A 27,270-nucleotide genomic window follows, 5' to 3' on the forward strand; every position below is an offset into this window, starting at 1 on the left:
GTTTTAAAGATTTTATTTATTTGTTTGACAGAGAGAGATCACAAGTAGGCAGAGAGGCAGAGAGAGAGGACCCTGGGATCATGACCCGAGCTGATGACAGTTGCTTAACTGACTGAGCCACCCAGGTGCCCCTTCATCTACAATTTCTAATACCCACTTTATAATGCTGCTGTGAGAATCAAGAGTATATGGGCTTATAGTATGATCCATGAGAGGCACTAACATTTGGTCAGCTTTTTTCCCAGAAGTGGTTGAATACCTGCTCTGCATCAGCACTGTGCTCAGGGCTGAGGTCACGTCGCTGGGTGTACGCCTGCCCCACGCGCACCTGCCTCACGTGCACCTGCTTGCTAAAAGCTGACAGCGCAGGCAGAGGGAGCAGTGTGAACAGAGCAGCTTGTTTTCTTAAAACCACACCATCCTGCATATAAGATAGTGTCCTTATACTCTGAGTTGGAGTGTGTAGAATTGAAAATGTATTAGGCCTTTAAATAACCCTTCTCCTGTCCTGAAATGTCCCCAGCTTAGCTTAGTCGTCACTGTGAACATTTTATCCTAAGCATCATCACTGCTGCGACCTTTACCTCAGCCTCCATGTCTTCTGCATGGCATCCTGCTAATTCCCATTTTGTCCCTGAGAAGTTTTCACTCTCCTGAGTAATTACCACCTAAGGTAAGGTACCAAGTGTGAGGTCGTGCCTTTGCTGAAGCTCATCGTTTTCCATGTCACACAGGGGTGTATTTACAGGTGACAGACTGACAGTAGATTAAGTAATGGAGAAGAATGTGAATGATGTCAGGGGACATGCCGAATGTTTTCAGGTAAAGGATACTGCTGTATTCTCCCACAATACAGCACTTAACCACTACCAGAGATAGGTTCCAAGTTGAATTTTTAAAAAATCACATGTCAAAAGACAAATACCATACGATTTCACTCATACGTGGAATTTCAGAAACAAAGCAAATGAACAAAGAGAAAAAAAGGAGCAAACAGAAAAATAGTCTCTTGGGGTGCCTGGGTGGCTCCGTCGTTAGGCATCAGCCTTTGGTTCAGGTCATAGTCCCAGGGTCCTGGGATCAAACCCCGCATCAGGCTGCCTGCTCAGTGGGAAGCTTGCTTCTCCCTCTCCCACTCTGTTTGTGTTCCTCTCTCATTGTGTCTCTCTCCATGTCAAATAAATAAATAAATCTTAAAAAAATAGACTCTTAGTTATAGAGAACAAAGTGGTGGTCAGCATAGGGGAGGGTTTGAGGGGCTGGGGGGAAATAGGTGAAGGAGATTAGGAATACACTTATCTTGATGAACATTGAGTAATGTAGTGAGTTGCTGAGTCACTATATTGTACACTTGAAATTAACATGACACTGTATGTTAATTATACCGGAATTAAAATAAATAAGTAATTGTGTGTCAAGGGGCATCAGGGTGGCTCAGTCCGTTCAGTGTCTGACTCTTGATTTCGGCTCAGGTCTTGATCTCAGGGTTGTGAGATCAAGCCCCACGCTTTGCTCTGTGCTGGGCATGGACCTTGCTTGGGATTCTCTCTTCCCCTCTCCCTCCAAACTTACCCCACTCCCACTCCCACTCTCTCTCTGAAAAAAAATAAAAGTATCAAAATGGACAGAATTCCGGTGGTATGATGCATTGAATGAAATCATTCAAGGCAGTTCATCTCTGGAAGAAGGTAATTACAAATAAATTTTTTTAAAGATTTTATTTATTTATTTGACAGACAGAGACACAAGTAGGCAGAGAGGCAGGCAGAGAGAGGAAGGGGGAAGCAGGCTCCCTGCTTCGCAGAGAGCCCTATGCAGGGCTCGATCCCAGGACCCTGGGATCATGACCTGAGCCGAAGTCAGAGGCTTTAACCCACTGAGCCACCAGGCACCCCTAATTTTTAAAAAATAAAACCTGAAGGGGCGCCTGAGTGGCTCAGTGGGTTGGGCCTCTGCCTTCGGCTCAGGTCATGATCTCAGGGTCCTGAGATAGAGCCCCGCATTGGGCTCTCTCTGCTCAGCAGGGAGCCTGCTTCCCATCCCCCTTCCTGCCTCTCTGCCTACTTGAGATCTCTCTCTCTCTGTCAAATAAATAAATAAAATCTTAAAAAAAAAAAAACCCAACCTCAGTAGGCGCAAGTAAACACTGATGTTGATTAGAGCTTGGTGAAGTAGACAGGTGTTAACTTAGAGGCCTATGAATTTGTCACATCTGCATATAAATAGTATCACCAAATTGCTTAATGTGGAGTTCTAACTATAACTCATTTGACTTTCACAGATGAAAGTAAATAGAATTTTATGTTCCTGTATAGATTCATATCTGGGGGGAAAAAAGTTTCAATTAAATTAAATAAGGCTTTGTAGCAAGGATGAAATGACATGTTGTACAGTGTACAGTTTTTATTTGGCTTTCCTTCTTAACTCTAAATGTCTTTACCAGAAAATTTTTATGTATCAGAAGGAATTTTTGTACTAATTGTGATTACTATTTATTACACAAAAGAAAACTTTTATAAGTTCATGTGACATCGAAATTATTTTAAAATCCAACATGTTTACTACATTATCCCATTATCTCTGGGCCTGCAGTGTTTCTGCCAAAAAATCCACAAATACCCTTCTAGGGGGTCCCTGGTCTGTGAAGGATTTTTTTTCTTTTTGTGTCTTCTTAAAAATTACTGTTATTTTGTATTTTCTACATAGTTTATCAGTGTTATTATAGGAGCACTGGGAGCTGAAACCCCCCTGCAAGACTTTTATTTTAGTAACCTCTATGCCCAATATGGGTCTCAAACTCATGACCCTGAGATTAAGAGTTGCACACTCTTCTGACTGAGCTTAGCCAGGCACCCCTTCTTGCTGTTTTAAAAATACTGTTTCTGGGCGCCTGGGTGGCTCAGTGGGTTAAGCCGCTGCCTTCGGCTCAGGTCATGATCTCAGGGTCCTGGGATCGAGTCCCGCATCGGGCTCTCTGCTCAGCAGGGAGCCTGCTTCCTTCTCTCTCTCTCTCTCTCTGCCTGCCTCCCAGTGTACTTGTGATTTCTCTCTGTCAAATAAATAAATAAATCTTTAAAAAAAAAAAAATAAAAATACTGTTTCTTTGATTTTAGATAGTTTTATTAGAACGTGTCTTAGAGAAGATCTTTTTGGTTGGTACTTTTGGGGAACTTATAAGCCTCATGAACTTCGATGTCCAAATCTTTCTCCATATTTGGAGATTTCTTAGTCATTATTTCTTTAAGTTAGTTTTCTGCCCTCTTTCCCCTCTCTTCTCCTTCTGGGACTCCAGTAATGAATAGATTGTTTCTCTTCACGGTACTGCACAATTCAGGTAAGTTTTTTTCATTCTTTTTTTTTTTTTTTTAAAGAATTCCTGTGGGGTTTTTTTGTTGGTTTTTTTTTTTAAGGTTTTATTTATTTATTTGACAGACAGAGATCACAAATAGGCAGAGGCAGGCAGAGACAGAGGGGGAAGCAGGCTTCCTGCTGAGCAGAGAGCCCAATGCGGGGCTCGATCCCAGGACCCTGAGGTCATGACCTGAGCCGAAGGCAGCGGCTTAACCCACTGAGCCACCCAGGCATCCCTCAGCATTCTTTTTGATTCTTTTTTCTTTTTGCTCTTCTGACCAGATAATTTCAAATGACTTTTTTTTTTTTTTTTCATTTTAATCATTCATTTGTCAGAGAGAGAGAGTATAAGCAGGGGGGCGGCAGGCAGAGGGAGAAGCAGGCTCCCTACGGAGCAAGGACCCTGATGGGGGATGCCATCCTAGAACCCCTGGATCATGACCCAAGCCAAAGGCAGACACTTACCCAACTGATTCACCCAGGCCTACCTCAAATGAAGTATCTTTAAGTTCACTGATTCCGGGACGCCTGGGTGGCTCAGTTGGTTACACGGCTGCCTTCGGCTCAGGTCATGATCCCAGTGTCCTGGGATCGAGTCCCACATTGGGCTCCTTGCTCAGTGGGGAGCCTGCTTCTCCCTCTGCCTGCCACTCTATCTGCCTGTGCTCATTCTCCCTGACAAATAAATAAATAAAATCTTTAAAAAAAAAAAAGTTCACTGATTCCTTCTTGTGCTTGGTTGAGTCTGCTGTTGGTGCTCTCTGTTGAATTTCTCATTTTAGTGTACTCCTATTCAGCTTTTCAACTCAATGTATTCAGTGTATTTCCGTTTGATTTTTATGATGGTTTCTATTTCTTTGTTGAAGTTTTCATTTTGTTCCTACGTTATTTTCCCAATTTTGTTTATCTATCGGTGTTTTCTTATTGTTCACTAAATTTCTTTAAGAAGAGTATTCTGAATTCCTTGTCAATGGTTCATAGATTCTCCAGTTTTATAGGGTCTTTTATTGAGTCTTTATTAGTTTCCTCTAATGGTGTCGTGTTTCTTGATTATTTGTGATCCTTGTGGATTTGTGTTAGCGTCTGCACACCTAAAGAACCAGTCTTTACAGAGTGGCTTCAACAGGGAAATCCTTCACTAGTCAGCCTGTCTGGAGATTCTGGGTGGGCCCATTGGTGATGACCATGGATAAGCTTAGTGCTGGAGTCCTCAGGTAGTCAGATCTAGTGCCTGGGTCAGCAGGTGGACAGGCCTAGTGCTTTGGTACACAGGGGTCAAGCCTGCTGCTTGGGTCTACTGGGGTGGGCCTGCTGCTGAGTCCATGTGGGTGGGCCTTAGATCCTGGGTCCTTGGGGATGGATGAGGTACCAGGGACCACTAGGGTGGTGGGCCTGACAGCTTAGTCCATGAGAGCCTGCCTGGCTCTGATGTTGGCTGAAAGCCTATACCCATAGGACCCAGCCTGGAACCTGAGTCAGCTGGATGGTTGCTTGGGGCTGGGATGATGCTGGAGCCTGGGTCCATGGGAGCTGGTCTAGAGGCTGGGGTCATAGTGGCCAGCCTGGTTACATTTCTTAAATCATTGTGGAGACTGAATGTTTGAGATGGTCAGATTTCACTTGGAAAAATAATGACAGAACTGCTGTCTCCTGGTCTATTCCAGTGTTTTTTTATTTATACTACTCTGTCCCAGCAAGGAATAGTATCTTAAGAGGTAAGTTTTGTAATGAAGTTGTCTCTGAAGCTCATGATCTTCAGCCCCAATAAACAATCCTTTTGTGGTATGAGTCTTTCAAGTTTCCCTGACCTTTTAACCCATTTGGAATGACCCATATGAGCCTAGTTCATATTTTCCGTTCCCTCCCTACACTTGGTGATTAAACTACTATATTCTTTAGGTTTATATTGGCCTTCCATTGCTCTTGGGATCTTTAGACTTGTGTATATGCTTTTCAAACTTTTGTTGGTTTTGTTCTAATATTCTTCTTTTTGTTACAGTTTCTTTTGTTGGCTCCATAATTTTATGTACCAATACATCCCATGTTTATAAATTGTATGTATCCATAATATTAATTAATAAAGTAACTTGAAAATGGATCTAGCAAAAACCATGGCCATTATGGGTCTACACTGTCTAACAGATAATCACAATCTGTGTTTCCAGTTCCATTATTTAGGACTCTGTTCTGACCTCCTTTAGATTAGAAAGTCGTAAGGTCTGTCATTTTTCTTTATGTTTGAGAATCTTGTTCTTTGGTAATATTCTACAAAGGTTATCTTTAACTCCCCTTTGTTGAAAATGACCATTACATAATTCCTACATGTTTTCAAGGAAGAAGCATGGAGTACTATTTGATAACTATGTGGGAAGAATCTAATCAAGAGAAGTATCGAATTTGGGAGGTTGGCTTTATAACGGTCTATATGAGATTAAATGTCTTGGACATAGTAGTGTGGCTGGGGAACAGAGAAAGAAACAGTAATTCTCTTAGTTTCTTTGCAGTTCTCTATGGAAAGCTTCTCTTCCCATACTGGCACTACTGCCATTTGGTTAGAAAAGTAGATAGCAGAAGAATAATCCATGTTTTCAAAAATACTCTTCCTGCAAAATGGCAGGCCATCACTAAGCCCTGTATTTCTAGATCCCAAATGATACGAAATTCATAGAAGGGAATTTTCTAAAATATAAGGAATCACCATAGGTGACTGATTTTAGAAATGACAGCACTTGGAGTTTTCATGCTGAAGACACTGCTGGTTACAGTTACAATAACCATAGCCCATAAGTGAATCCCTGTGGATGCAGGAGTTCTGACCTAATGCAGATGAAACCTTTCAGCCATCACCGTGACCTAATCCAGCATCCTGCAGGCTCTCCACAGAGTTCAGAGGACAAGTTTACCATAGGCCCCATTTCTGTTATACAGAAATGCATGGATTTTGTTAGGGTAAAACATAAATAGGCATAGATGGGGGAAAAAAATCCTGTTAGAATCTGTAGTCGCTCAAGTTGCAGAATGTTTTACTAGGGAGATGAAGAGCTGACCTTTTGGGTAGAGCAGTGGATTTATTTAGAAGGCAGTAAAGGCAGAATTCCGGACCCACTCCAGAGAGCTCGCAGGAGGCATCCTCAAACGTGGGACAGATACTGCATTACTGAGAAAGAGCCGTTCTGAGGCTGATCCCCTAAACGGATCTACAGATGCAGACAGTCTGTTTAAGGTGAATGTGCAATTAGAGCAGACGCTGAGCTTTCCATGAAGGGTGAAGTTCAAACATGTAGTGATTAAATTTTCAAAATTTGGTACATCACATCAGAAGCTCTAGGCCAAGCACTTATTCATGGATTATTTATTTATTTATTGACATTTATGTTTGGTAGCTCCTTATTACGAAAAAATTTTCCATGGCCATTGGCTCTGGCATCTGAATTCCTCCTGCTCTCTTGGGATCCAGAAGTAGTGCTACAGTTATGAGACCAGAGTTTAAAGAGAAGGGTTTAACTTCTTTAGCAGTTTTAGAGGATAAGTGCATTTACCTTGCTGTTTAATTCTTGTATTTTGAGCAAGCCAGGACTTTCAATTATAGCTAATCCGTTTTTTCCTCTGTTGACTCAAGTTTGTGATCAGGTTTTAACCTGCATACTTTCCATTGGATCTTTTTTTATTTATACTCTTAATTAAAATTCTGCAAAAATGGTTCACGTGTGTGCTAACAGAAGCAGTCAGAGGACAGCACAGTTTAACAAGGACAAAAATCTGTGGTTCTGAGCTTCCCCCCCATTTGATTAGCTTTATTTGCAAATTTTATGCATATTTTTATGTTTTTATGCAATTTTATGTTAGCAGACATAATTATTTTAAGGTATTCTATCAGGATGATACTTCATCCTAACGTAGGCATTTTTTTTTACTTCTTAAAGGACTTTCTTCAGGAGATGCCACAGCTTTGATGCAAGAAAATACGCTCAGTGCGTCCACACCCACGGTGAGCGATGAAGAGTCTGCAGAAGTAAACGCTAATGATCAACCGGAGGCCCCGAAGCAAGTTCTCCAGTATCTGTTCTCACTTATCCGCGGGGAGGTTGAGCAGTTGGATTCCAGGGCACTCCCCCTCTGCCTGCACCAGGTACTCCCAACAAACCCTCCATGTTCTGTCTCCCCACAGTCCTGGGCCTGGGGTTTGGAGTCACTGGAAAGACAATTCTCTGTCATCGATTCCCTCCAACCCGTCATTGGAGAGAGAGCCCAGGATGTGATCCTGGGTCAGTGGCTGGTGGGAACTTTAGCGTATGGCTACTGGTGGCCACACATTGGCCTTCAATAATCCACTTGTAGTTCAGACAATCACTTGATTTATGTAATGAATACGCTGTGTACAAGTTAAGAGTCGGTGTAGCAAGCGCTTAGTAAGTACCACCGAGATGCCAAAAACTCTGCTAGACACTGGGGAAACAAAGATTACGTAACAGAGCATGTGTGTAAGAGAGCCACTGCGGAACAGGAGAAACACTTATAGAGATAAATAATGGGAGAAGCCTGTAGTAAGTGTTGACAGATATTTAAGGTTCGGCAAAAGCATAAAATGTGTGATTCGCTCTGTTCTGTGGGCATCAGGGGAATACAGGATGACTGAGCTGGTTTTGTGGGGTGTGTAGGCGCTTACGAGATGAGTGGAGTGAGCTGGAGCCGGAGGAGAGGTCAGCTCCCGCAAAGGCAAGGCTGAAATGGTGTTGGAGATTAAGATGGGGAGGTGGGACTTGACATTGGATGGCTGGGGCAGCAACCACGGCCCTCCTTTTGGGACTGGGAGTTTTTAATGGTGGGAATGCCAAATCGAATGTGAATTTCAGAAAAATAACTCTGCTGATGACTGGGAGGGTAAATTAGGAGATGGGGATTCTGAACACCAGGAGGCCTTCTCGATGGTGGTGAGGCAGAGTTTTTACACAACAGCTAATTCAGAAAAATAAGATATGTATGAGCCGCATTTAATTTTTCCTTCAAAATGAAAATAATGAACTAATGGTGACACTAGCCAAGCAATTTCCTTACAGTCCTGGGACCAGAATTTGTTTATTCCATTCAGTGCATCTGTTTTTGGAACATTGTGGGAGAAATTTGAATATAGGCTGTATATTAAATAATATCATTGCCCTAATTCCCTGAGACTGGTAACAGAATTAGAGGTTTTATAGGACAGTGTCCTTGTTCTTGAGAGAGATGTGCCCACATATTTGGGAGTGAAGTGACATACAGTGAAGGGTATTATGATATTTTTACTTATCGTTACTTAGGATACTTCAGCAGGAAAAAGTACATAAGAGAGGAAAAGACCGAGAGAGAAAGCAGATTTGGCAAAATGTCAACAATTGACAGATCTAGGTGAAAGGTAAACGGCTGATGATTTTACTCTTCTTTGGACTCTTCTATAGAATTTTGATAAAAAGTTGAGGAAAAGGACATTTGGAGTAAAGATGGAAATAGCAGATGTAGTCAGATCTTTTCAAGGAGTTTATGTCACTGGGCTGTTGTTGCTTGAGAAAGGTAAGAGGAATGCTATTTTCTACTGGTGTACGATCCTACAGCCAAAGCAGTTCTAGTACATCTAGGCCTGAAGATTGTTTAAATTTTTTTCAGTTTATTTATATATTTTTCTTTTTTGTAACCTCTACCCCCCACATGGGGCTCAAACTCACAGACTCTGGGATCAAGAGTCATGTGCTCTTCTGGTGACTCAGCCAGGCGCCCCTTATTGTCTCAAAGTAAAATTCTGCCCACCCTCCCCAGGATCCCCCCACCCCCCAGAAACATATCAGTTTGCTGAGTCCTGTAGATCCTGCTTCTTAAATATCTCGGCCATCTGTCCTCCCCTGACAGAGGGGCTTAGAGAGCATGGTGAGGGTTTAAAAGCGGGGGTTTGGGCTCCACCACTAACAATCTAAGTGGCTTTCAATGTGTTCTGTAACGTGGAGGACCAAATGGAGTAATATGTGCGGAAGCATTTAACATAGTGCTTGGTACACAGTAAGAGCCAAATAAAGAGTAAGCATTATGATGGCACCCTTATTGTCACTAATTCAAGGACTGCAGGTGATTCTTGGGTGCACTGTAGCATCACCCCTCAACATATGTGCATGTGTCCCTAACACCGTGGATACTCCCCGACAGTGCTGGTATCAACCCCAGGAAATGAGACGCTGGTATCAGTATTATTCCACGGACAGCCTGTAGTTCCGTCTCCCTCACGTTGTCCCACAAACATGACTAGTTCCCCCTAACCCAGGATCCCGTGAAGGAGCACACATTGCATTCGGTCATCAGGCTTCTTTAGTCTTCCGTAATCCCAAACAGTCCCTGCCTTTTCTGTTTTGTTTTGTTTTTCTTTTTTAAACTTAAGAAGAACCAAGAATTCTTAAGAAGAACCAAGAATTCTTGTGGAATGCCCTATAATTAGGATTTGTCTAGTTGTTCCTTTATGATTTGATTCAGTCTAAAACACTATGGACAAGGATTCTGCTTTGGTAACATTCCATGCCTGATTCTCTCTTGAACCCACTCCAGTCTGGCTTTTGTCCCCACATGCCATGAAAATTACATTCTGAAGATCGTAAGTCTTCATGGCCTCCATGTCACATGTTCATGCCCATTTAGTGGTCAGTGCTCAGTTTTCCTCCTGCTGGTGATGGGAGGAGCTTTGACAAGTTGAGCTTATAGTCCATTTTGAAGCACTATTTTATTTGCCTTTGGGACCCTCCCTTCTTGGCATGCTTTATCTGCCTCCATATTTTACTAATTTTTTTACAAGTTTTTTTTAAAGATTTTATTTATTTATTTATTTGACAGAGAGAGACACAGCGAGAGAGGGAACACAAGCAGGGGGAGTGGGAGAGGGAGAAGCAGGGCCCCTGCTGAGCAGGGAGCCCCATATGGGGCTCAAACCCATGATGCTGGGACAAAGACCTGAGCCAAAGGCAGAGGCCCAACCCACTGAGCCACCCAGGCGCCCCTAAAGTTTTGTTTTGTTTATTTAAGAGAGAGAGCACAAGCAGAAGGAGAGGGTGAAACAGGCTCCCTGCTGAGTAGGGAGTCCGATGTGGGACTCAATCCTGGGACGCTGGGATCATGACCAGAGCTGAAGCCAGATGCTTAAGCCACTGAGCCCCTGACGTGCCCCATATATTTTACTAACCTTTACACGTCAGAGCTCTCCTGTATGCAGTTCTGAACTCTAGGCTTCAATAGCCAGCCTCCTGAGGTGTCTGAAGAGCACTTCAAACTTAAGATATCTGAAATCAAACTTTGCTTTTTCTTCCAAAAAGCTTTTTCTCTGCATCCCTAGTTTTCCCCCTTTTGTTCAACAGCAGCTCCATCCCTTTAGTTGCTGAGACCAAATGCTCTGAAGTCACCTTTTCTTTCTTTCTCCCCCCACACCCAATGCAGTGAATGCAGGCTGCAGCTCCGTGTGCACGGTCCCCGGAATCTGACCCCTTCTTGCCTCTGCCCTGGTGCAGGACTCAGACCTCACCTGGATTCTTGCAGGCAACTCATCACTTTAGAAATCCCCACCCTAACTCTCCCTCTCCCCTTTGTCTTTGTCTTCTACATGGCAGTCATTTCGTGACCTAGAGAGAACCTAAGTCAGATCCTGTCAGTCCTCCACTCAGAGCCCTCTGGTGGCTTCTCTTGTTAGTCAGAATTAAAACTAAAATCCTTACAGGGCCTGTGAGACCCTGCACGATCTGGGCTGTTCCCTCCTAGACTTTAATTCCGAAATGTTCCCTCTTACTCACTGCTTCCTAGGTCCACTTGCCTCCTGGCAGTTCCTCAGATATACAAGGATGCTCCTACCCCAGGGCCTTTGCTGTCTCCTTTTACCCCTTTCTGAGGAAGCCTCTAGAGGCTGCTCCAAAGCAGAGGGGTAAACCTGGGAGCAGGAGGGTGTGAGATACCAGAAATCAGGGTGCTACCCAGGAGAGGGGTGAAGAGAGTCTGGAGGTGCAGGAATGTTCTAAGATGACAGCTCTGTACCAAGGAGAGAGGCTCCAGTTCTGTTTGGAGGAGACCAGAGTAGTCTGGGGAGAAAGTTCTGTATCATTTTCCTATTTCTGAGTATTTGCTGTTTCTGAATGTATTGAGGGAAGATAGACTCTTGGTGGCATGCTTGGAGTTGTATAGGTGGCAAGTGCCTGGAAAACTGTGCCCCCCCCCCAAAAAAAAGTGGGGGAAAAGGAAAGGAAAAAGTAACTCCAGGGAAAACAAAAAGTTTTCAGGAAAGGAAAATTAAGAGTTTACTATATGGCTTGGCTTACAGTAAAGCAAACATTAAATGTTACCTATAACCAGTATAACCATATGGAATTGGGGGAGTGTGGGAGGGTGTGTGTGTGCGCTGTGTGTTTGTAGAGTTGGGGCCAGGGGAGCAAAAGGCTCCGTCCTCATCTTCTAAAACCCCAAAGTCCAGAAATGGCCCAAACAGGCATAATGTTTAGGGATACACAGGTTAAAAGAGAAGGAAACCAGAATGGAGAGAAAGCCAAGGGGGCAGGGCTTTGTGAACATGTATCATAGGACTGTTGGACTCCTGCAACCCCAGGCTCACACAATTTTAATGAAAACAAGAACTGAAAGGAGATAGTGATAAATCAAGGATAAGGTGAGAAAAGCATGCTGGTTCCAATGGTGGTGGTGGCCACAGAGAGGGATGGAGTGCAGTCCCTTTGAAGGAAGAATCCCTAGGACGTGGAGTGGTAAGAAAGGGAACAGAGAAGTCCGAGATGGCCAGGAGATCCGGGCTGGGCGAGTGGCAGTTCCATGAAGAGAAATGAGGAATTGAAGAGGGAGAGTCCCTTTGGGGACAGTTGTTATTTTTGAAGTGATATTCCATCAGAGAATATGTGCTAAAGGCTGTTGGAAACATGACTGCAGTTACATCAGATATGGGCTTGTATTTTTAGCTCTTGAAACTCTTGAAGATTCCATTTAGAAATTCTTGCTCTCGGTATGAATCATCTTTCACACACTTAGTTAATACGACTGCAGGTTAGCTCTAAGTATATGACTGAAGTCATAAACTTGGAAGCTTTTCCTATAGAAGTGGGAAGAAAAACCTCAAGCATGGTACTCTGTGCTCAGCGCGTTTGTACTGGAAACTGGTGTCAGACTCAGGCAGGCAGTGGACCCCCTGGGCTCCTTGCGTGACTATGGCCAAAAATGAGACCTTCCTGGTTCCTGGTAAGTAAAGGAAACCTAGAACCAAAATAACCTGGAAACCTGAAACCTTCACACTGTTGCCCTCCCAGAGTGATCTTCAACTTACTTCTCCACATGGTCCTACTCTGAGTCTTGCCCTTGCGGTTCAGATTCAGACTCAAACCATTTTCAGCATCTGCTGCTCCATGCTGGCCCCCACGCTAGATTCGCACTCCCTCTTTCTCTCTCTCTCTCTTTTTTTAAAAGATTTTATTTATTTATTTATTTGACAGAGATCCCAAGTAGGCAGAGAGGCAGGCAGAGAGAGAGGAGGAAGCAGGCTCCCTGCTTCACAGAGAGCCCGATGCAGGGCTCGATCGCAGGACCCTGGGATCCTGACCTGAGCCGAAGGCAGAGGCTTAACCCACTGAGCCACCCAGGCAGCCCGCACACTCCCTCTCTCAATCCTGACAGCAGCCTTGTCTCGCAGAGTCCCAGGTACCACTGTCCCTATTGTACAGATAAGGAAACTGAGACTTGAGACATAAAAGGACATGCCCAAGGTCACATGGCCAGCAGTGGCAAAGCTGGGACCAGAATGCAGTCTGGTTAGTCACTCCACACCTCGCGTTCATTTCTGCTCTACCGGGCTTCCTCCCAGATTTAGACGTATGGGACATCAAAGAAAATCCCGTCTGCTCTTGCCCTGCTAGACTGCCCAGGGGCGCGAACTTATTTTCCCCAGCTGCCCTTTCACCTGGAAATGCCTGTTGCTTTTGAGGCTTTGGGTCTCGTGACCCTACCTTTATAGTTGCTTTTATGGTATTGGAACCATCACAGAAATCTGAAAGCTAATTGAAATGTGTATTTCTGTAGTGCGAGAAAGTCTGGTTTATAAGAGCATGAAGCCTTTTATAAATGAGCGTGTGCCAATGGTACACGAGGGCAGAAAGGCAACAAGAATGGCTTTGAAGAGCCAGACATTTAATCTTAATGGGCAACCGGAGACTATATTCAATGTGATGTATAATAGAGAAACTCGATGCCATGCCGGAGACTTTTCACTGGAAGTTGATAAATGCAAAGTTCATGATTTCTATTAGACGTGACCCAGCGGTGTGCTGGAGCGCGCTCCTATAGCTCATGAGAACCATACTCAGTGAGGTCCTTCCTGTTGGTCGCTGGAGATTGGCTGTGGTGGAAGCCTTGACGACACAGAAGCGAGTGAACACTGCAGGTCAGGGCTCTCCCCAGTACTCGAGAGCCAGGCGTCAGGCGTGTGTCAGCACACTACTGGTCGTAGTACGTGGAATTCTTGTTTTGTAAGTAAAAAAGTAGTTAAATATTGACGATTTGATTCCAGTTGGTACTGTTAGATGGATGAGCTGATGAAAGACAAGCAGAATGTTGAAAATCAGTTTATCCTTTGCAAAGTCCTCAGAATAGAAAGTATGTATGGACTCAAGCTTTAGTTTAAAGTATTTTTTTTAATATTTTATTTATTTATTTGACAGAGAGAGAGAGAGAGAGACCTTAAGTCGGCAGAGAGGCAGGCAGGGGTGGGGTGGGGGGAGGAAGCAGGTTCCCTGCCGAGCGCAGAGCCTGATGTGGGACTTGATCCCAGGACCCCGAGATCATGACGTGAGCCGAGGGCAGAGGCTTAATCTACTGAGCCACTCAGGTACCTCAAGCTTTAGGTTAAACTAAAACTTTAGAAAGAGGAGATTGAGTCCACTTGTATTTATTGCTTATGAAAAAATGTTGGAGTGATAATGTAAACTTTAAGCTAGGTAAATATTTTCCTTTTAAATTATGCTGTTTCCACTGTGGGATTTGGGGAAAACTATTCCTTTGTTTTAAAATTTAAATTTGGGGGTGCCTGGGTGGCTCAGTGGGTTAAGCCTCTGCCTTCGGCTCAGGTCATGATCTCAGGGTCCTGGGATCGAGCCCCGCATCGGGCTCTCTGCTCAGCAGGGACCCTGCTTCCCTCTCTCTCTGCCTGCCTCTCTGCCTGCTTGTGATCTCTCTCTCTCTCTATCACATAAATAAATAAAATCTTTTTAAAAAAAAAATAAAATAAAATAAAATTTAAATTTGTCCCCCAGTTACCTCACCAGGGGATGTCCTCACCCCCTTCCCTCCAGCAGCCCTCAGTTTGTTTCCTATGATTTAAGAGTTTTCTATGAAAAACCTTCCTTTTTGCTAGATTATAGGCTTGACAAGTACCATATTACTCTTCACATCAACAGCGAGCTGGAAAACGGAGACAGGGATCTATAGATGGAGCACCTCTCTTACTAGAGACTTAGTAAGAGTGAAACTGTTTTAAAAGTGTGAAAATTTATATGAAATATTCTAAATATGACAGCAGTCTCTGCAAGTATTTCTCAGTGAAAGTTTCCAGTGAATACTTTCAGTTTTGCTGTTGTTCTATTTACAAATGCTGTATCTAAATAAAAATATAAGTGAAAGATCCCAAAATGTTCAGAATCAAATAATTTTTCAATTTAAATATGCCTTGGAATGAAGCTGGTAACTGATAAGCCTCGTCTGGGGCCAGCTCCCCAATCTCTGGACTGCCCCCCACCCCTCCAGTGCCCTTTACCCCGTGCAGCATGCTGTTGCTCAACTCTTAGCACTTGGCCCTGAATTTTCTGAAATCTCGAAAGAGAACCAAAAGTCAGTGTCCCGTGAAGTACTTGGTGAAACGCAAATGAGTCTCATGTGACTTCACACATTTTCACTTTTTGATTTACAAGACGGAGTCACTCTTTCACCCCATTACGCTGTTGTAAGGTCCCGTAGTATTTTCCTCATTCTCTAGAGTTTGTGCTTCTAAACTCTAATGACTTGGTGAAGTTGACTTGAATTTGAAATAGAGCAGGGAGAGAGGGGTTGTTACAAAGACCAAAGAATGTGTCCATTGGCTTTGCTTGCGATCAGTGACTTCAGAAATGTGTCCTGTGCCTCCAGTCCGATTTCTTCTCAGCTGGTGTGTGTAGTTCAGAGTTTTCTTAGTCTGATGTCAAAGACTTGGAGAATGTTGAGGTGTTGATTTGTTCTGTATTTGCCTTTTTATCCAAATGTTAATCTAACTTCCTGTCTTTGTTTTTAACAGATAGCAGAGTCCTATTTCCGGGAAGAGGACTGTATCCTTTTCTTAATTACAAGAAGACATTCATAGGACTCATGGAGAACTGCCCATTTTTAAAAAATCGAGTTTACATACAAGAACATATATATCTGTTGTTTTCGATGGGTGTTTCAGTGGTGCACACAGCTTTGTGCATCCATGTATCCACCTCAGAAAGCAAGGTGTAGACAGTTTCTTCCACTCCAGAAAGTTCTCTAGAACCACCCAAATTTGGCCTTCCATGAAAAATCCCCAACTTTACTACGATCTAAATATTGGTGTGTTTATGAGGGGCAGAAAAAGGCACATTGCTAAAAAATATAATTTGAAAATCTGTTGGGTTTTCTTTCTTTTGAATTAAAACAGAAACATAAGTCAAGCGATATTCGTGGGGAGGCTGGGGAGCACATTACACATAGTAGATCTTGCGAGCGTCTTAGTCGGGCTTTTAGCTACAAAAGGAAGACTGAATTCTTCACTTGAACTAAACAGATCAAATGCTGTCAAGTAAGACTGCATATTAGTTTTTATACTAATTACTAATTACATTTCTTCCCTTTGTAAAAATCACTTCTCCAGGGATGGCCCCATATATAGACTCTCTAGAAGAATGTGCCCTCACCATCTGTGTTTCCCCACTTGTGTGATTTCAGCTCCGTCCTCACCTTGTTGACTTTGTTCTTCATCTCCAAAGAGATCGAGGGAAACGCAGTCGTTACCCCGAGCCCTGTCAGATCGACAGTGGTAACCACCACAGATGGTGGCAGCTCGTGACGAAGTGCGCAGGAGATCTAATTCTGGTGGAAAGGAAGCTAGAACTTTTCTTCTAACCAAATAGTGAGCACAGGGTAGTGTAGTATAGACCAGCATCCACCTCCGGCCGTGGGGGCGGGGGCTTCATAGTGTGCACCCCCATGGGCCTCAGAATCAGAGCTTCTAGAGATCAGACCTAGGAATGTACATTTTTAGTAAGTTTTTCAGATCACTTTTGTGTTCAGTAAAGTTTGAGAAACTTCGGTATACTTACGTCACGGGCAGAGGAAAGTGGAGTTGCCCCCACTTCTCCCCGGCCTAGTTTATGATCCCTGGCACAGTTTGAAGACTGCAGATGCGAGAGAGAGCTGAGTGTCCAAGTGATCGTGGGAAGGGCAGAAAGCTAACCCACGTTTTCTTCTCTTCCCCTCTTTCTGGGTCAGCATTTAGAACATGGCCCAAAGGAAGGCAGACAGTTGGGCACCTGACCACGACCTCGCATGCTGCTAACTGTGTGATACAGATGGAGAAGAAGAACCTTATAGGGAAATCTACAGAAGAGGAGACTCACATAATTACAAAACCACTCTGGCCAGTTAATTCAATTTTTACCAAAGATCCATATAATGTTGTGCTCTGTCCTTGTTTTGGCTTGCAAACCTTTGACTTGTGAGAGAAAAGCATTCAGTGAGAAAAAATTAGAGTCACGGTGAGTCAAAATCAGGAGCACACGCTTGACTTGACTAGAGGGTAATGTAGTTGCTTGACAGAAAGTAAAGTAAGGAGAGGGAAAAAATGGGAAACATTTAGATTCCAGGATTCCAGGTGGATCCTGTTTGCAACTAAATTCCTCTTAATTGATTCTGCTAGAGATACACTGGCAAGTGAGCATTCCTTGAGCATTAAAACCCTCTTTTAGTTTCTGTTTGCTGGCAGAATGGAACCCGAGTAGCTATGGCATCAAAACTTACCTACTCCAAATCAAGAAACCCTAATTTAAAAATATTAAATATTTAATTTAATATTTGGTAAACTCCAAGTTTTCCAATTTCAAGAGGACATTCTTGCAATATGAGGCTAAATGTAAAGAGTCTGGATTTCTATTTTCCTCAGTTTTTCTGTTCAGATGAGAAAGCAATGAAATTCATTCAGCTTGAACGACTGTATCACGAGAAATTGCTCGCAAATCTCTCTGCCATTCAAGAAGAGTGGGGTAAGTACAGACTTACAAGGGCTGTGCACTTATCAGTAATCTAACACCTTCCTATCTAGAAATTTAACTTATTTGACCTGGTTTTGTAAGTCAGGAAAGAGATGCCTCAACAGTTAAGTTAACGTTGCAAAGAAAGTAGCAATTTTACCAGGAGTCTATGTCCTTGTGAGAAAATTTCTCTCTATATTTTGCTTTTTGTATCAATGCCAAGAAAAGAACACACTTAAAACTGTTTGCATTTCTTCCAATCCCTTGGCATGCCCTACTGGCTAATTTCATCCCTGGGATAATATTTATTCGTATTGAAAAGTAATGACAGCCTTTTTTCACTGTGTTAACTTGAGCTGTATGAGAAGATAACTTTGCCGGGGGATTTTGAGTGGTGGTGCCAATTAACTACTTTTGCCCTCCTAAATATGTTTCATAATATCCAGTAATTAACAAATATTTTAAATTTAGAAACAAAATGGAAAACTGTACAACCACATACAGTTACAACTCTAAGGAATTCAGAAAAAGGATTTAATGGTGAAGATTTTGAACGACTTACTAAGTTTTGCACAACACACCAAGAGTAAGTACATCAGTATTTGTATAGAATGAGTTGAAGTAGAGTATTGAAGAAGCACTGAATATTTGAAATTCATGGTCCACTTTTTATTTGTTAATGTTTTCAGTGGGAGATATTAAAACAGATAAAGTGATTAGTGTTTATCTGATTGGCTTTTATCATAGTGTCTGAGAACTCAGTAAAAGTTCAACTTTATGTAAGTTCAAAACACCTTCTAATCAGAAATTTTAAAATACAACTTTTAATTTTGATCTCTTTTTGGTTGCGAGATTAGGTGATTGAAATGGGGAAAAAATTGTGTATTAGAATTTTTTTTGTAGTTGTTTGCCAGTATGTATGTTGTAGCCAAAACACATCTGTAAGACTTGTCTAATGGCGGGAAGCAGAAACAGTGCAATATTTAACCAAAATACTGCAGAAGGAAAGGTAATTTTACCAGATAAATTTTTTTTACATTTACCAGATTATTTTAAATTGCTTGATTTGTATCAAAGATTGGGATTTTTAAAACTAAATCATAGTAATAATAAAGCATGTAAATATATTTTTTAATTCATTATTCTAAGACTCAGAAATCTGCAGGCAAGGATACATGATAGTGTTTAAACTAGTGATGTTTAAACGAGATTTCTGAGATGTCCAAGAATCCTTGATATGGACACCGCAAGATTGAGTCCTGTGGATAACATTTTCTCCTTTTCCTCCGGAATCACAAAGAGTAGACGAAACTCTTACTTGTCCGTAATGAAACAGACCCACGTAGTGGACAGTTGCATTAGGCTCTGATTATTTTGGAGACCAGCCTTTGAAGAACCTTTGTAGATTCAGAAATGATGTTCATTCACCTCTCATGATGACAGTTTTCTGCTGTTGATTTGAACCTTGGAAACAATGTTTTTAGGGACTCTGCATTATAACCTAATTTCTCAGCATGTTAAATTAACTTTAAACTTCTCAGAGTTTTAAAATCATGGAATGTTTTACAATAGATAAGGAACATTGTGTTCTTTCAAAATATTCAGTATATAGACACTTTCCCTGACTTTCCCATGGAATTAATCATTTTTTAATGTGTTGCAGATGTTTTAATCATTTGAAAACAAGTATTTATTTAATATAATATCGACATGGCATATTTATGCTTCAAATTTGGATAATCCCCCCCAAATTATTATTCCTAAATTTTTTACTATAAAAAATAATTTTGAATTCTACATACATTAAAGCACAGAAGCTCAGTGAAGGTTTTATATACATATAAATGTCTATGTAACTACCACTCTGACCAAGACACATAACAGCACAGCCCCTCAGAAAGATCCCTCAGCACCCACCCCCAAAATTACCACTAAGTACTGTAACAGTGTTTTTGCCTATTCTGTAATTCTTAGAAACCTAATCATACAGAATGGAGATTTCTGTAGTAACTGCTTTTGCCCATCATTTTGCTATGTCTGTGTTACATGTTGTTGCATGTACTGGTAATTTGCCCGGTTTTATTCCTTCCTGTATGGATTCACTGTAGGACTGTGTAGCAATTTATTTTTCCATGATATTGTTAATAAACATTCAGATTGTTTCTGGTTTTTCAGTATTATGAATCAAGTGGCTATAAATATTTTTGTGCATACCTTTTCTGTGGACATATGCATTCTGTCATCTTTGATATTCCTCTAAAACATAGAATATTTAAAAATTCCCTTTTTTGTTACCTGTTCTCACAGATAATGCCAATAAAATTATCTTCTATCATTACCTACTTCAGATTATAAAGACATAATCTGAAATTTTAAAAATATGTGTGTGAAACACTCTTTACATTATCAGCAAAATGTTAACATTTTTTCCCCCCGGATCTCAGCATTTACCCCAAAGAAGGGGGTTTTCAGTAGTAATTGACTAGCTAAGTTGCTAACATGAGAGAGCTTGCCCTTTGAACTGTGTGAACCAGTGGCGATGTTTCAGCACTGGAAATGTTCTGTGCTAATATTAGAATCCAGAGAAGCTATAATTTATTTTTACAGCCATTTCAGTGACATTTGTTTGGAAGCATATTGCTCCTGTAATTTTTTAAAAATCTTTTTTTTCTCTTTTTTTCTACAGTCCTCTTTTCTCCAAACCTAAGGTAAGAGACCTGTCTCCTCGGAAGTATTTTATGGGAAGAAATGTTAAGAGTCACATGTCTGTTATATGGACTGTTCTAGGAAATAATGAAACCTTTCTCAGAGTATTTTCGGTTTTCTAACTTAACACAACAGTTTTCAAAACTTTTTAACAAAAATGTGTGTTTTTTGTTTTGTTTTACTTTTTAGATAACAACTGTAGAAAAGCCTCTGGGAAGGAAATGCTTTACACAGTTAATAGTTTCTGAAGACCCAAAGGACAGAGGAGCCACAGCCAAAGAACTGGGTATGTTTTTACTGTAGAGAAGAATGTAAGAGATGCCTGCTTCTTAAATTTTACAAGCGTTACATTTACAAGTATTAAAAGTATTATTATGCTAAATTTACAAGTGTTAGAATTTGTACATTTACCATTTTTTTTTTGCATATACCTTTCCTACCAAATTGCAAACTGAGATTCTTTTTATATCGTGTAACCCTATTTTTAGAAAACTGGTAGTAGGAATTAATAACATCTAACTTCTTATGAAAACATACAGTTATTTCCATGTTTTCAGGAGATAGTTATATCTAACAGAATATGACAAAACTGCACAAAAATGCTCTGAAACAGCATTGGTTTTGGTGTAGGTTCAGATGCCCTGTTTTGTTTAAAAACCAACAGTTACTATATACGGACTTTACCAGAATGTGTGCTGTAAATCTAAATACTTAACAGTTCTGTTTCTTGGTAATGTATCTATGGCAATTTATTCTCTTCCCTTTTTGTTAACTGACTTACGGTGTACTTTAATTTGCAAGTATACATTTCTAAAACATTTATGATATACTTTCTACCACTTCTGTGTCTTATACCACAAGTTCAAAGATTTTTAGAAACTCTTTCCTACAGTACTAATGTGGGTTCGTTACAAAAACTTTATAAAAAATAAAGATAAATGTATGATTTTACTACTGATTTATAGTCTGAGGCTTCACGTCCCTGGGCCTGAGAGCCTGCGCAGTAAACACACGGCATCAGCTGTTTGACTGAGTTGCGCAAAGTGATAAGATGATGGTGATGATGATGGCTTCAATTTAATCTGCCTTTTTTCTCTTTACAAAGCCCTGCCCCACATCTTTATCCCCTTTTCTTCTGTGAGGCAAATTTGTGATATTGCCGTAAGTCACTCCTATTATACTCTGTTTTGTCTCTTCTTCTCCTTCACTTTTTTTTTTTTTTTAAGAAATTGGATTTTTCGGGGCACCTGGGTGGCTCAGGCAGTTAAGTGTCTGCCTTTGGCTCAGGTCGTGATCTCAGGGCCCTGGGATTAAGCCCCAAGTCAGGCTCTCTGCTCAGCAGCAAGTCAGTGCTTTCCCTCTCTCTCAAATAAGTAAAATTTAAAAAAAGAAATTGGATTTTTCTCCAAATAAAATTTTATTTTATATTTTGCATTTTGAAATACAAATTTCTCTTCCTACATTTTACCCCTAATCTATTTTAAAAAATGGTTTCTGATTTTTTTAATCTGATTTTTCTAATCTATTAAAAAAAATAAGTTTCTGGTTTTTTGGGGGGGGGCATAGTTGAAACACAGTGTTACATTAGTTTCAGTGCACAACATAGTGACTGGACATGTCTATACATTATGCTGGGCTCCCCACAAGTGTAGCTACGGTCCTCACCATATAATGCTATTACAGTATCACTGACTATATATTCCCTGTGCTGCACTTTTTATTCTTTTGTCTTCTTCACTCCTGTATCTCCCACTCCCCTTCAGCCATTTTGCCTATCCTCCCCATTCCCTCTCCTCTCTTGACAACCATCAGTTCATTTTCTTTGTTATGGGCCCAATTCTGTGTTTTGTCTGTTTCTTCACTTGTTTTTTTTTTTAGATTCTACATATGAGTGACATCATATAGTATTTGTCTTTCTCAGGCCGACTTATTTCACTTAGAATAATACCCTCTACGTCCTCTACGTCCATCCATGTTGTTGCAAAAGGCAAGATTTCATTCTTTTTTTATGGCCGAGTAATATTCCATTATATATCTATCACATCTTCTTTATCTGTTCATCTGCTCCTGGACAGCTGGGCTGCTTCCATATCTTGGCTATTGTAAATAATGCTGCCATAAACATAGGAGTTCCCATCTTTCCCATTCATGTTTTCAGTAGTGGAATTATTGGATCAACTGGTAAATCTTTTTTTTTTTTTTTAAGATTTTATTATGCCAAAATCTTCCTCCCAATTGTCTTTATAATCAGTTCTCCCACCTCCAGGCCCAGGCAACCCAGTGCTTCCTGTTACTGTTGGTGGGTTTTCTCTGCTTTGGAATTTAATATAAGTAGAACTTCTCAGTGTACTGTTTTTCAGAATCACCCATATTGTTACATGTGTGATTGATTCATTTCTTTTCGTTGCTCGGTGATGTTCCACTCTGACTATACCACAATTTGTTTATCCATTCACCTGTTGACAGACATTTGGGTTGTTTCCAGGCTGAGGATATCATGGATAAAATTTCTAAATATAAGTAAATAAGCAAATAAATAATCAAGACTTTATTTATTTATTTATTTATTTGAGAGAGAGGGAGAGAGAGCATGAGTTGGGGGAGGGGGTGAATAGACCTTCCGGGAAGTCTTTCTGTGGGTCTATGTTTTCATTTCTTTTGGGGAAAGAATTGAGGGTGGAATTGCTGGACATAGGGAAGGTACATTTTTAATTTTACAAGGAACTGCCAGGCCGTTCTGCGGTGTGCGAGGCTTCCCGTCGCTCCACATCCTGGCTGGCATTTACTGTGTCAGGCTTTATTGTGGTCATTTTAGGGGACATGAGTATCACTGTGGTTTTAACTTTTCCCTGATGACGGGGTATGAACAATTTTAGGTCTGAATTCTCCTCTGTAGCAGCTGTACATTATCAACATTTCATACTTAAAGTATTTTTTCTTCAGTGTACTGTGAAAATGTCATCTTACAGTCCTGATACCACGCAAATGTTTGTACTTAATGTTAATTAATGAGATATGCAGAAAGTATAAGACGTGTTAACTCATGAATGATTTAGTCTTACATCATGAATTGTTGGGGGGGGTTACTATAAGGAGAACTCATGGGAGGGGTACCCAGCTGGCTTAGTTGGATGAGCATGTGACTCTCGATTTTGGACTTATGAGTTTGAGCCCCTCATTAAGTGTAGAGATTACTAAATAAAATAAAATAAAACAAAATAAAACTTTAAAGAGAAAACTCATGGGGGAGTAGGAAAGAGTAACTGAGAGACAGCGACATTTCTGTGGATTATGTGTCTAACTGCTCCTTTTAGAACTCCCCCAGTGTGTATTAAGCATCAGTCATATACTCAGCTGTAATTCCTTTTTTTTTTCCATCGGAGTAGAGTTTTTCTTAGTAGGTGTGAGTGAATGCAGTAGGGAGTAACAGACTCTGTCAGTGGATCTTTGGGTTCAGGAGCACCAATTAACAGAAATTCAGGCTAATATTAACAAACGTTAACCGTAAGTTTTATACTAGAATACATACTTGTCAAAAATTCAGAAAATATTTTTGATTAATCAGAGCAGATCAGACACTTACCTTTACTTTTTGTTGGAATACTACTGAGATATCAGAAAGGCATTCATTTTTTTATGGGTTTTATTTGTTTTTAAAGATTTTATTTATGAGAGAGAGAGAGTGCACATTAGCAGAGGGAGAAGGAGAAGCAGACCCCCATTAAGCAGGGAACCTGTTGTGGGGCTTGATCCCAGGACCCCTAAATCATGACCTGAGCTGAAGTTAGACCCTTAAATGACTGAGCCACTCAGATGCCCCCAGAAATGCATCCTTAAAGGCAGAAGCCCACAGCCACAGGATTGGCAAGGAAGCAGCAGCATATGCAATATCGAGAAAGTTCCAGAAGCTGGAAAGCAGGTGGATGGGTGGCAACTGGCTTATTACACCAGAGAAGGCGGAAAGCTGAGTGTCTGTGGGAACAATGTTGAATCCTGCCTTGAAAGGTTTGGGAATCGGAAGCATGGAGGTGCCTCTGACATCATGCATTCAGAGTCGGACTGGGAGCAGGGAGGTTCAGCCAAAAGACTATACAAGAGACACTTAGACCTTTATAAGCCCTTTCTGCCAAGCGGGAGGCTGACATTTATTTCATAGAGCGCCTGGGTTGGAGGAAGTGTGGACGTGGGATCAGGCACAACTCAAGGAAGAGGTCTTACATAGAAAATGAGGATTGCGTGAAAATCCTACCACCTGAATTGTGAGAGCCTTAACCTGCTTTCTGTAGCTCCATCTAGAACTGTGGCGGCTGGTCTCTTGCTTCCTCTTCAGGAAACGGGCTACTCAAGTCCAGGAGATAAAACCTCCAGATATTCATATTAAAGGCCTCACAGTGAATGGCCCAGGCCTTCCTCCTCCCACGCTGAGGACTGACCACTCCTGGAGAAGACTTGCCTTTAACCACAGAGCTTCTTGTTGCCTCACTGAAGAACGCCTCAGATAGAAAGACTGGAAACCAGACCAGTTGATCCAACCCCAAGAAGCTCAAAGGAAATAAAATGGAGAGAACAGATGAAAACTTTAAGAAAATGAACAGTGTCATAGGTTAGAGAGAATATTGTATATATGAAAACAAGAATAAGGAGTGGTTTTGGGTGCCTGGGTGGCTCAGTCGGTTAAGTGTCTGCCTTCAGCTCAGGTCGTGATCCCAGCATCTTGGGATCGAGCCCCACATCAGGGTCCCTGCTCAGCTCTCTCTTTCTGCTCTCATTCTTTCTCAAATACATCTTAGAAAAGAAAAGAATAAGGAACTTATTTTTTTCTTATTTTCTTACAATAAGAAAAGAAAAACAGGGGCGCCTGGGTGGCTCAGATGGCTAAGTGTCTAACTTTTCCTCGGGTCTTGATCTCCAGGTCCTGGGATTGAGCCCCACGTCGGGCTCCCAGCTCAGCAGGGAGTCTGCTTCTCCCTCTTCCCCTGCTTGTGCTCTCTCTGTGTCTGTCTCTGTATCTCTATCAAATGAAAGAATAAAAAAAAAAAGAAAAATATTCAGAGAAAGAAAATATTCTTAGAAGATAAAAGGTGTGGTGTCCACAATAAAAAATTAATTATGGGGTGCTTGGGTGACTCAGTCAGCTGAGCCTCTGGCTCTTGATTTCTGATCAGGTCATAATCTCAGGATCATGAGATGGAGTCCCAAGTCAGGCTCCGTGCTGAGCATGAAACCTGCTTAAGATTCGCTCTCTCCCCCCCTCTACTCCTCCACTCCTCACTCGAGTTCTCTCTCTCTCTAAAAATAAAACTAAAAACTTAATTAGAGGGGTGCCTGGCTGGCTCAGTGGGTTAAGCCTCTGCCTTCGGCTCAGGTCATGGTCTCAGGGTCCTGGGATCAAGCCCCATATCTGGCTCTCTGCTCAGCAGGAAGCCTGCTTCCCCCTTTCTCTCTGCCTGACTCTTGTCTACTTGTGATTTGTCTCTCAAATAAACAAATAAAATCTTTAAAAAAATTAATTAGAAAAGTCAAAGGATAAAATTGAGGCAGTGTCCCAGGAAGTTAATCCAAAGGCAAGGAGAGGAATAGGGTGGCAGAAAACATAGAGACCATCAGTCTGGGAAGCCCAAATCGGAAGACAGGCATTCTGAAGGGAAGGAACAGAAAGCAGCAGGGGACAAAGGAGTCGGGGAAATAATATTTAAAAATTCCAAGAATTGACGGTCATGAGTTTCTAGGTTGAAAGTCCCACCAAGTACCCAACACGAAGCATGAAGAACTTCACAAAGCTTCAGGACATCAGATATAAAGAAAAGAATCCAGATCTTCCAGGAAGCAAATGTAGGTGATGGGGATTGGTATTCGGATTGATTGAGAGACTACAGCCCAAAGGGAAGCGGGACACGGTACAGCAGTGGCTTGCAGGCTGTGAGAGGAAGTTCCCTCCATGATAGAAAACAACCCGACCAAAGTTTTAGTCAGGCACGAAGGAAGACTCAGATCTGAACAATCCGAAGTTTGCCTTCCATGTACCTTAAAAAAAATCCAAGAGAGAATGAACAATGAGAAAGACCTGGGATTCAGAACAATGTTCCCAGCACAGTACGAGAAGGAAGTGCAGGGATCACAGGAAGGGAATGCCGGGACCGGGTCTGCGTAGCCCTCGGAGAGAGCAGCTCCGCTGAGGGGATGTTGTTGTTTGTGTTTTTCAAGATTTATTTGTTTGTTTTCTAAAGTAATCTCTATACCTAACAGGGGGCTCAAACTCAAAACTCTGAGATCAAGAGTCACATGCTCCACTGACTGAGCCAGCCAGGTGCCCCAAGAAGGATACTTTTTTTTGTTGTTTTTTTATGATTTTATTTATTTATTTATTTGACAGACAGAGATCACAAGTAGGCAGAGAGGCAGGCAGAGAGAGAGAGGGGGAAGCAGGCTCCTTGCTGAGCAGAGAGCCCAATGCAGGGCTCGATCCCAGGACCCTGGGATCATGACCTGAGCTGAAGGCAGAGGCTTTAACCCACTGAGCCACCCACTAAAGCCATGCCTTTAACCCAAGGCGCCCCAAAAGGATACGTTTTAAAACTGATAGATTATCTGTTGGGACATATGCTATAGTTGTAAATCTGTCAGAGTTTGAAAATACATAGGCAGGGTTATTTTTTGTTTTGTTTTGTTTTTTTACATTTATTAGAGAAAGTGAGAGAGCATGAGCTGGGGGAAGGAGCCGAGGCAGAGGGAGAAGCGGGCTCCCTGCTGAGCAGGGAGCCCCACGATGCAGGACTCTATCCCAGGACCCTAAGATCATGACCTGAGCTGATGTCAGACGCTTAACTGACTAGAGTCACCCAGGTGCCCTGGCAAGGGTTTTTTTTTTAAATGAAGGAATGAGGCAGCCATCAACAGCACGCAAGATAAAGTGGAAATCAGAAAGGAAAATGTA

The 27,270-nt window shown here is 41.7% G+C and overlaps 1 protein-coding gene across 2 annotated transcripts in view; it reads left to right on the forward strand.

The window, feature by feature from the left end:
- CNST (consortin, connexin sorting protein) overlaps positions 1 to 27,270 on the forward strand; it is a 110,072-nt gene that overhangs the window by 63,102 nt on the left and 19,700 nt on the right. For both annotated transcript variants that reach the window (XM_082702355.1, XM_082702356.1), the window contains exons 3-8: positions 7,275 to 7,480; positions 15,662 to 15,692; positions 17,556 to 17,642; positions 18,102 to 18,216; positions 20,317 to 20,338; positions 20,526 to 20,622. In XM_082702355.1, the coding sequence (XP_082558481.1) occupies positions 7,275 to 7,480; positions 15,662 to 15,692; positions 17,556 to 17,642; positions 18,102 to 18,216; positions 20,317 to 20,338; positions 20,526 to 20,622 (558 nt within the window). The remainder of the gene's footprint in view (positions 1 to 7,274; positions 7,481 to 15,661; positions 15,693 to 17,555; positions 17,643 to 18,101; positions 18,217 to 20,316; positions 20,339 to 20,525; positions 20,623 to 27,270) is intronic.

This window comes from Mustela nivalis (assembly GCF_964662115.1).
Source record: "Mustela nivalis genome assembly, chromosome: 16".
Lineage (NCBI taxonomy): Eukaryota > Metazoa > Chordata > Mammalia > Carnivora > Mustelidae > Mustela > Mustela nivalis.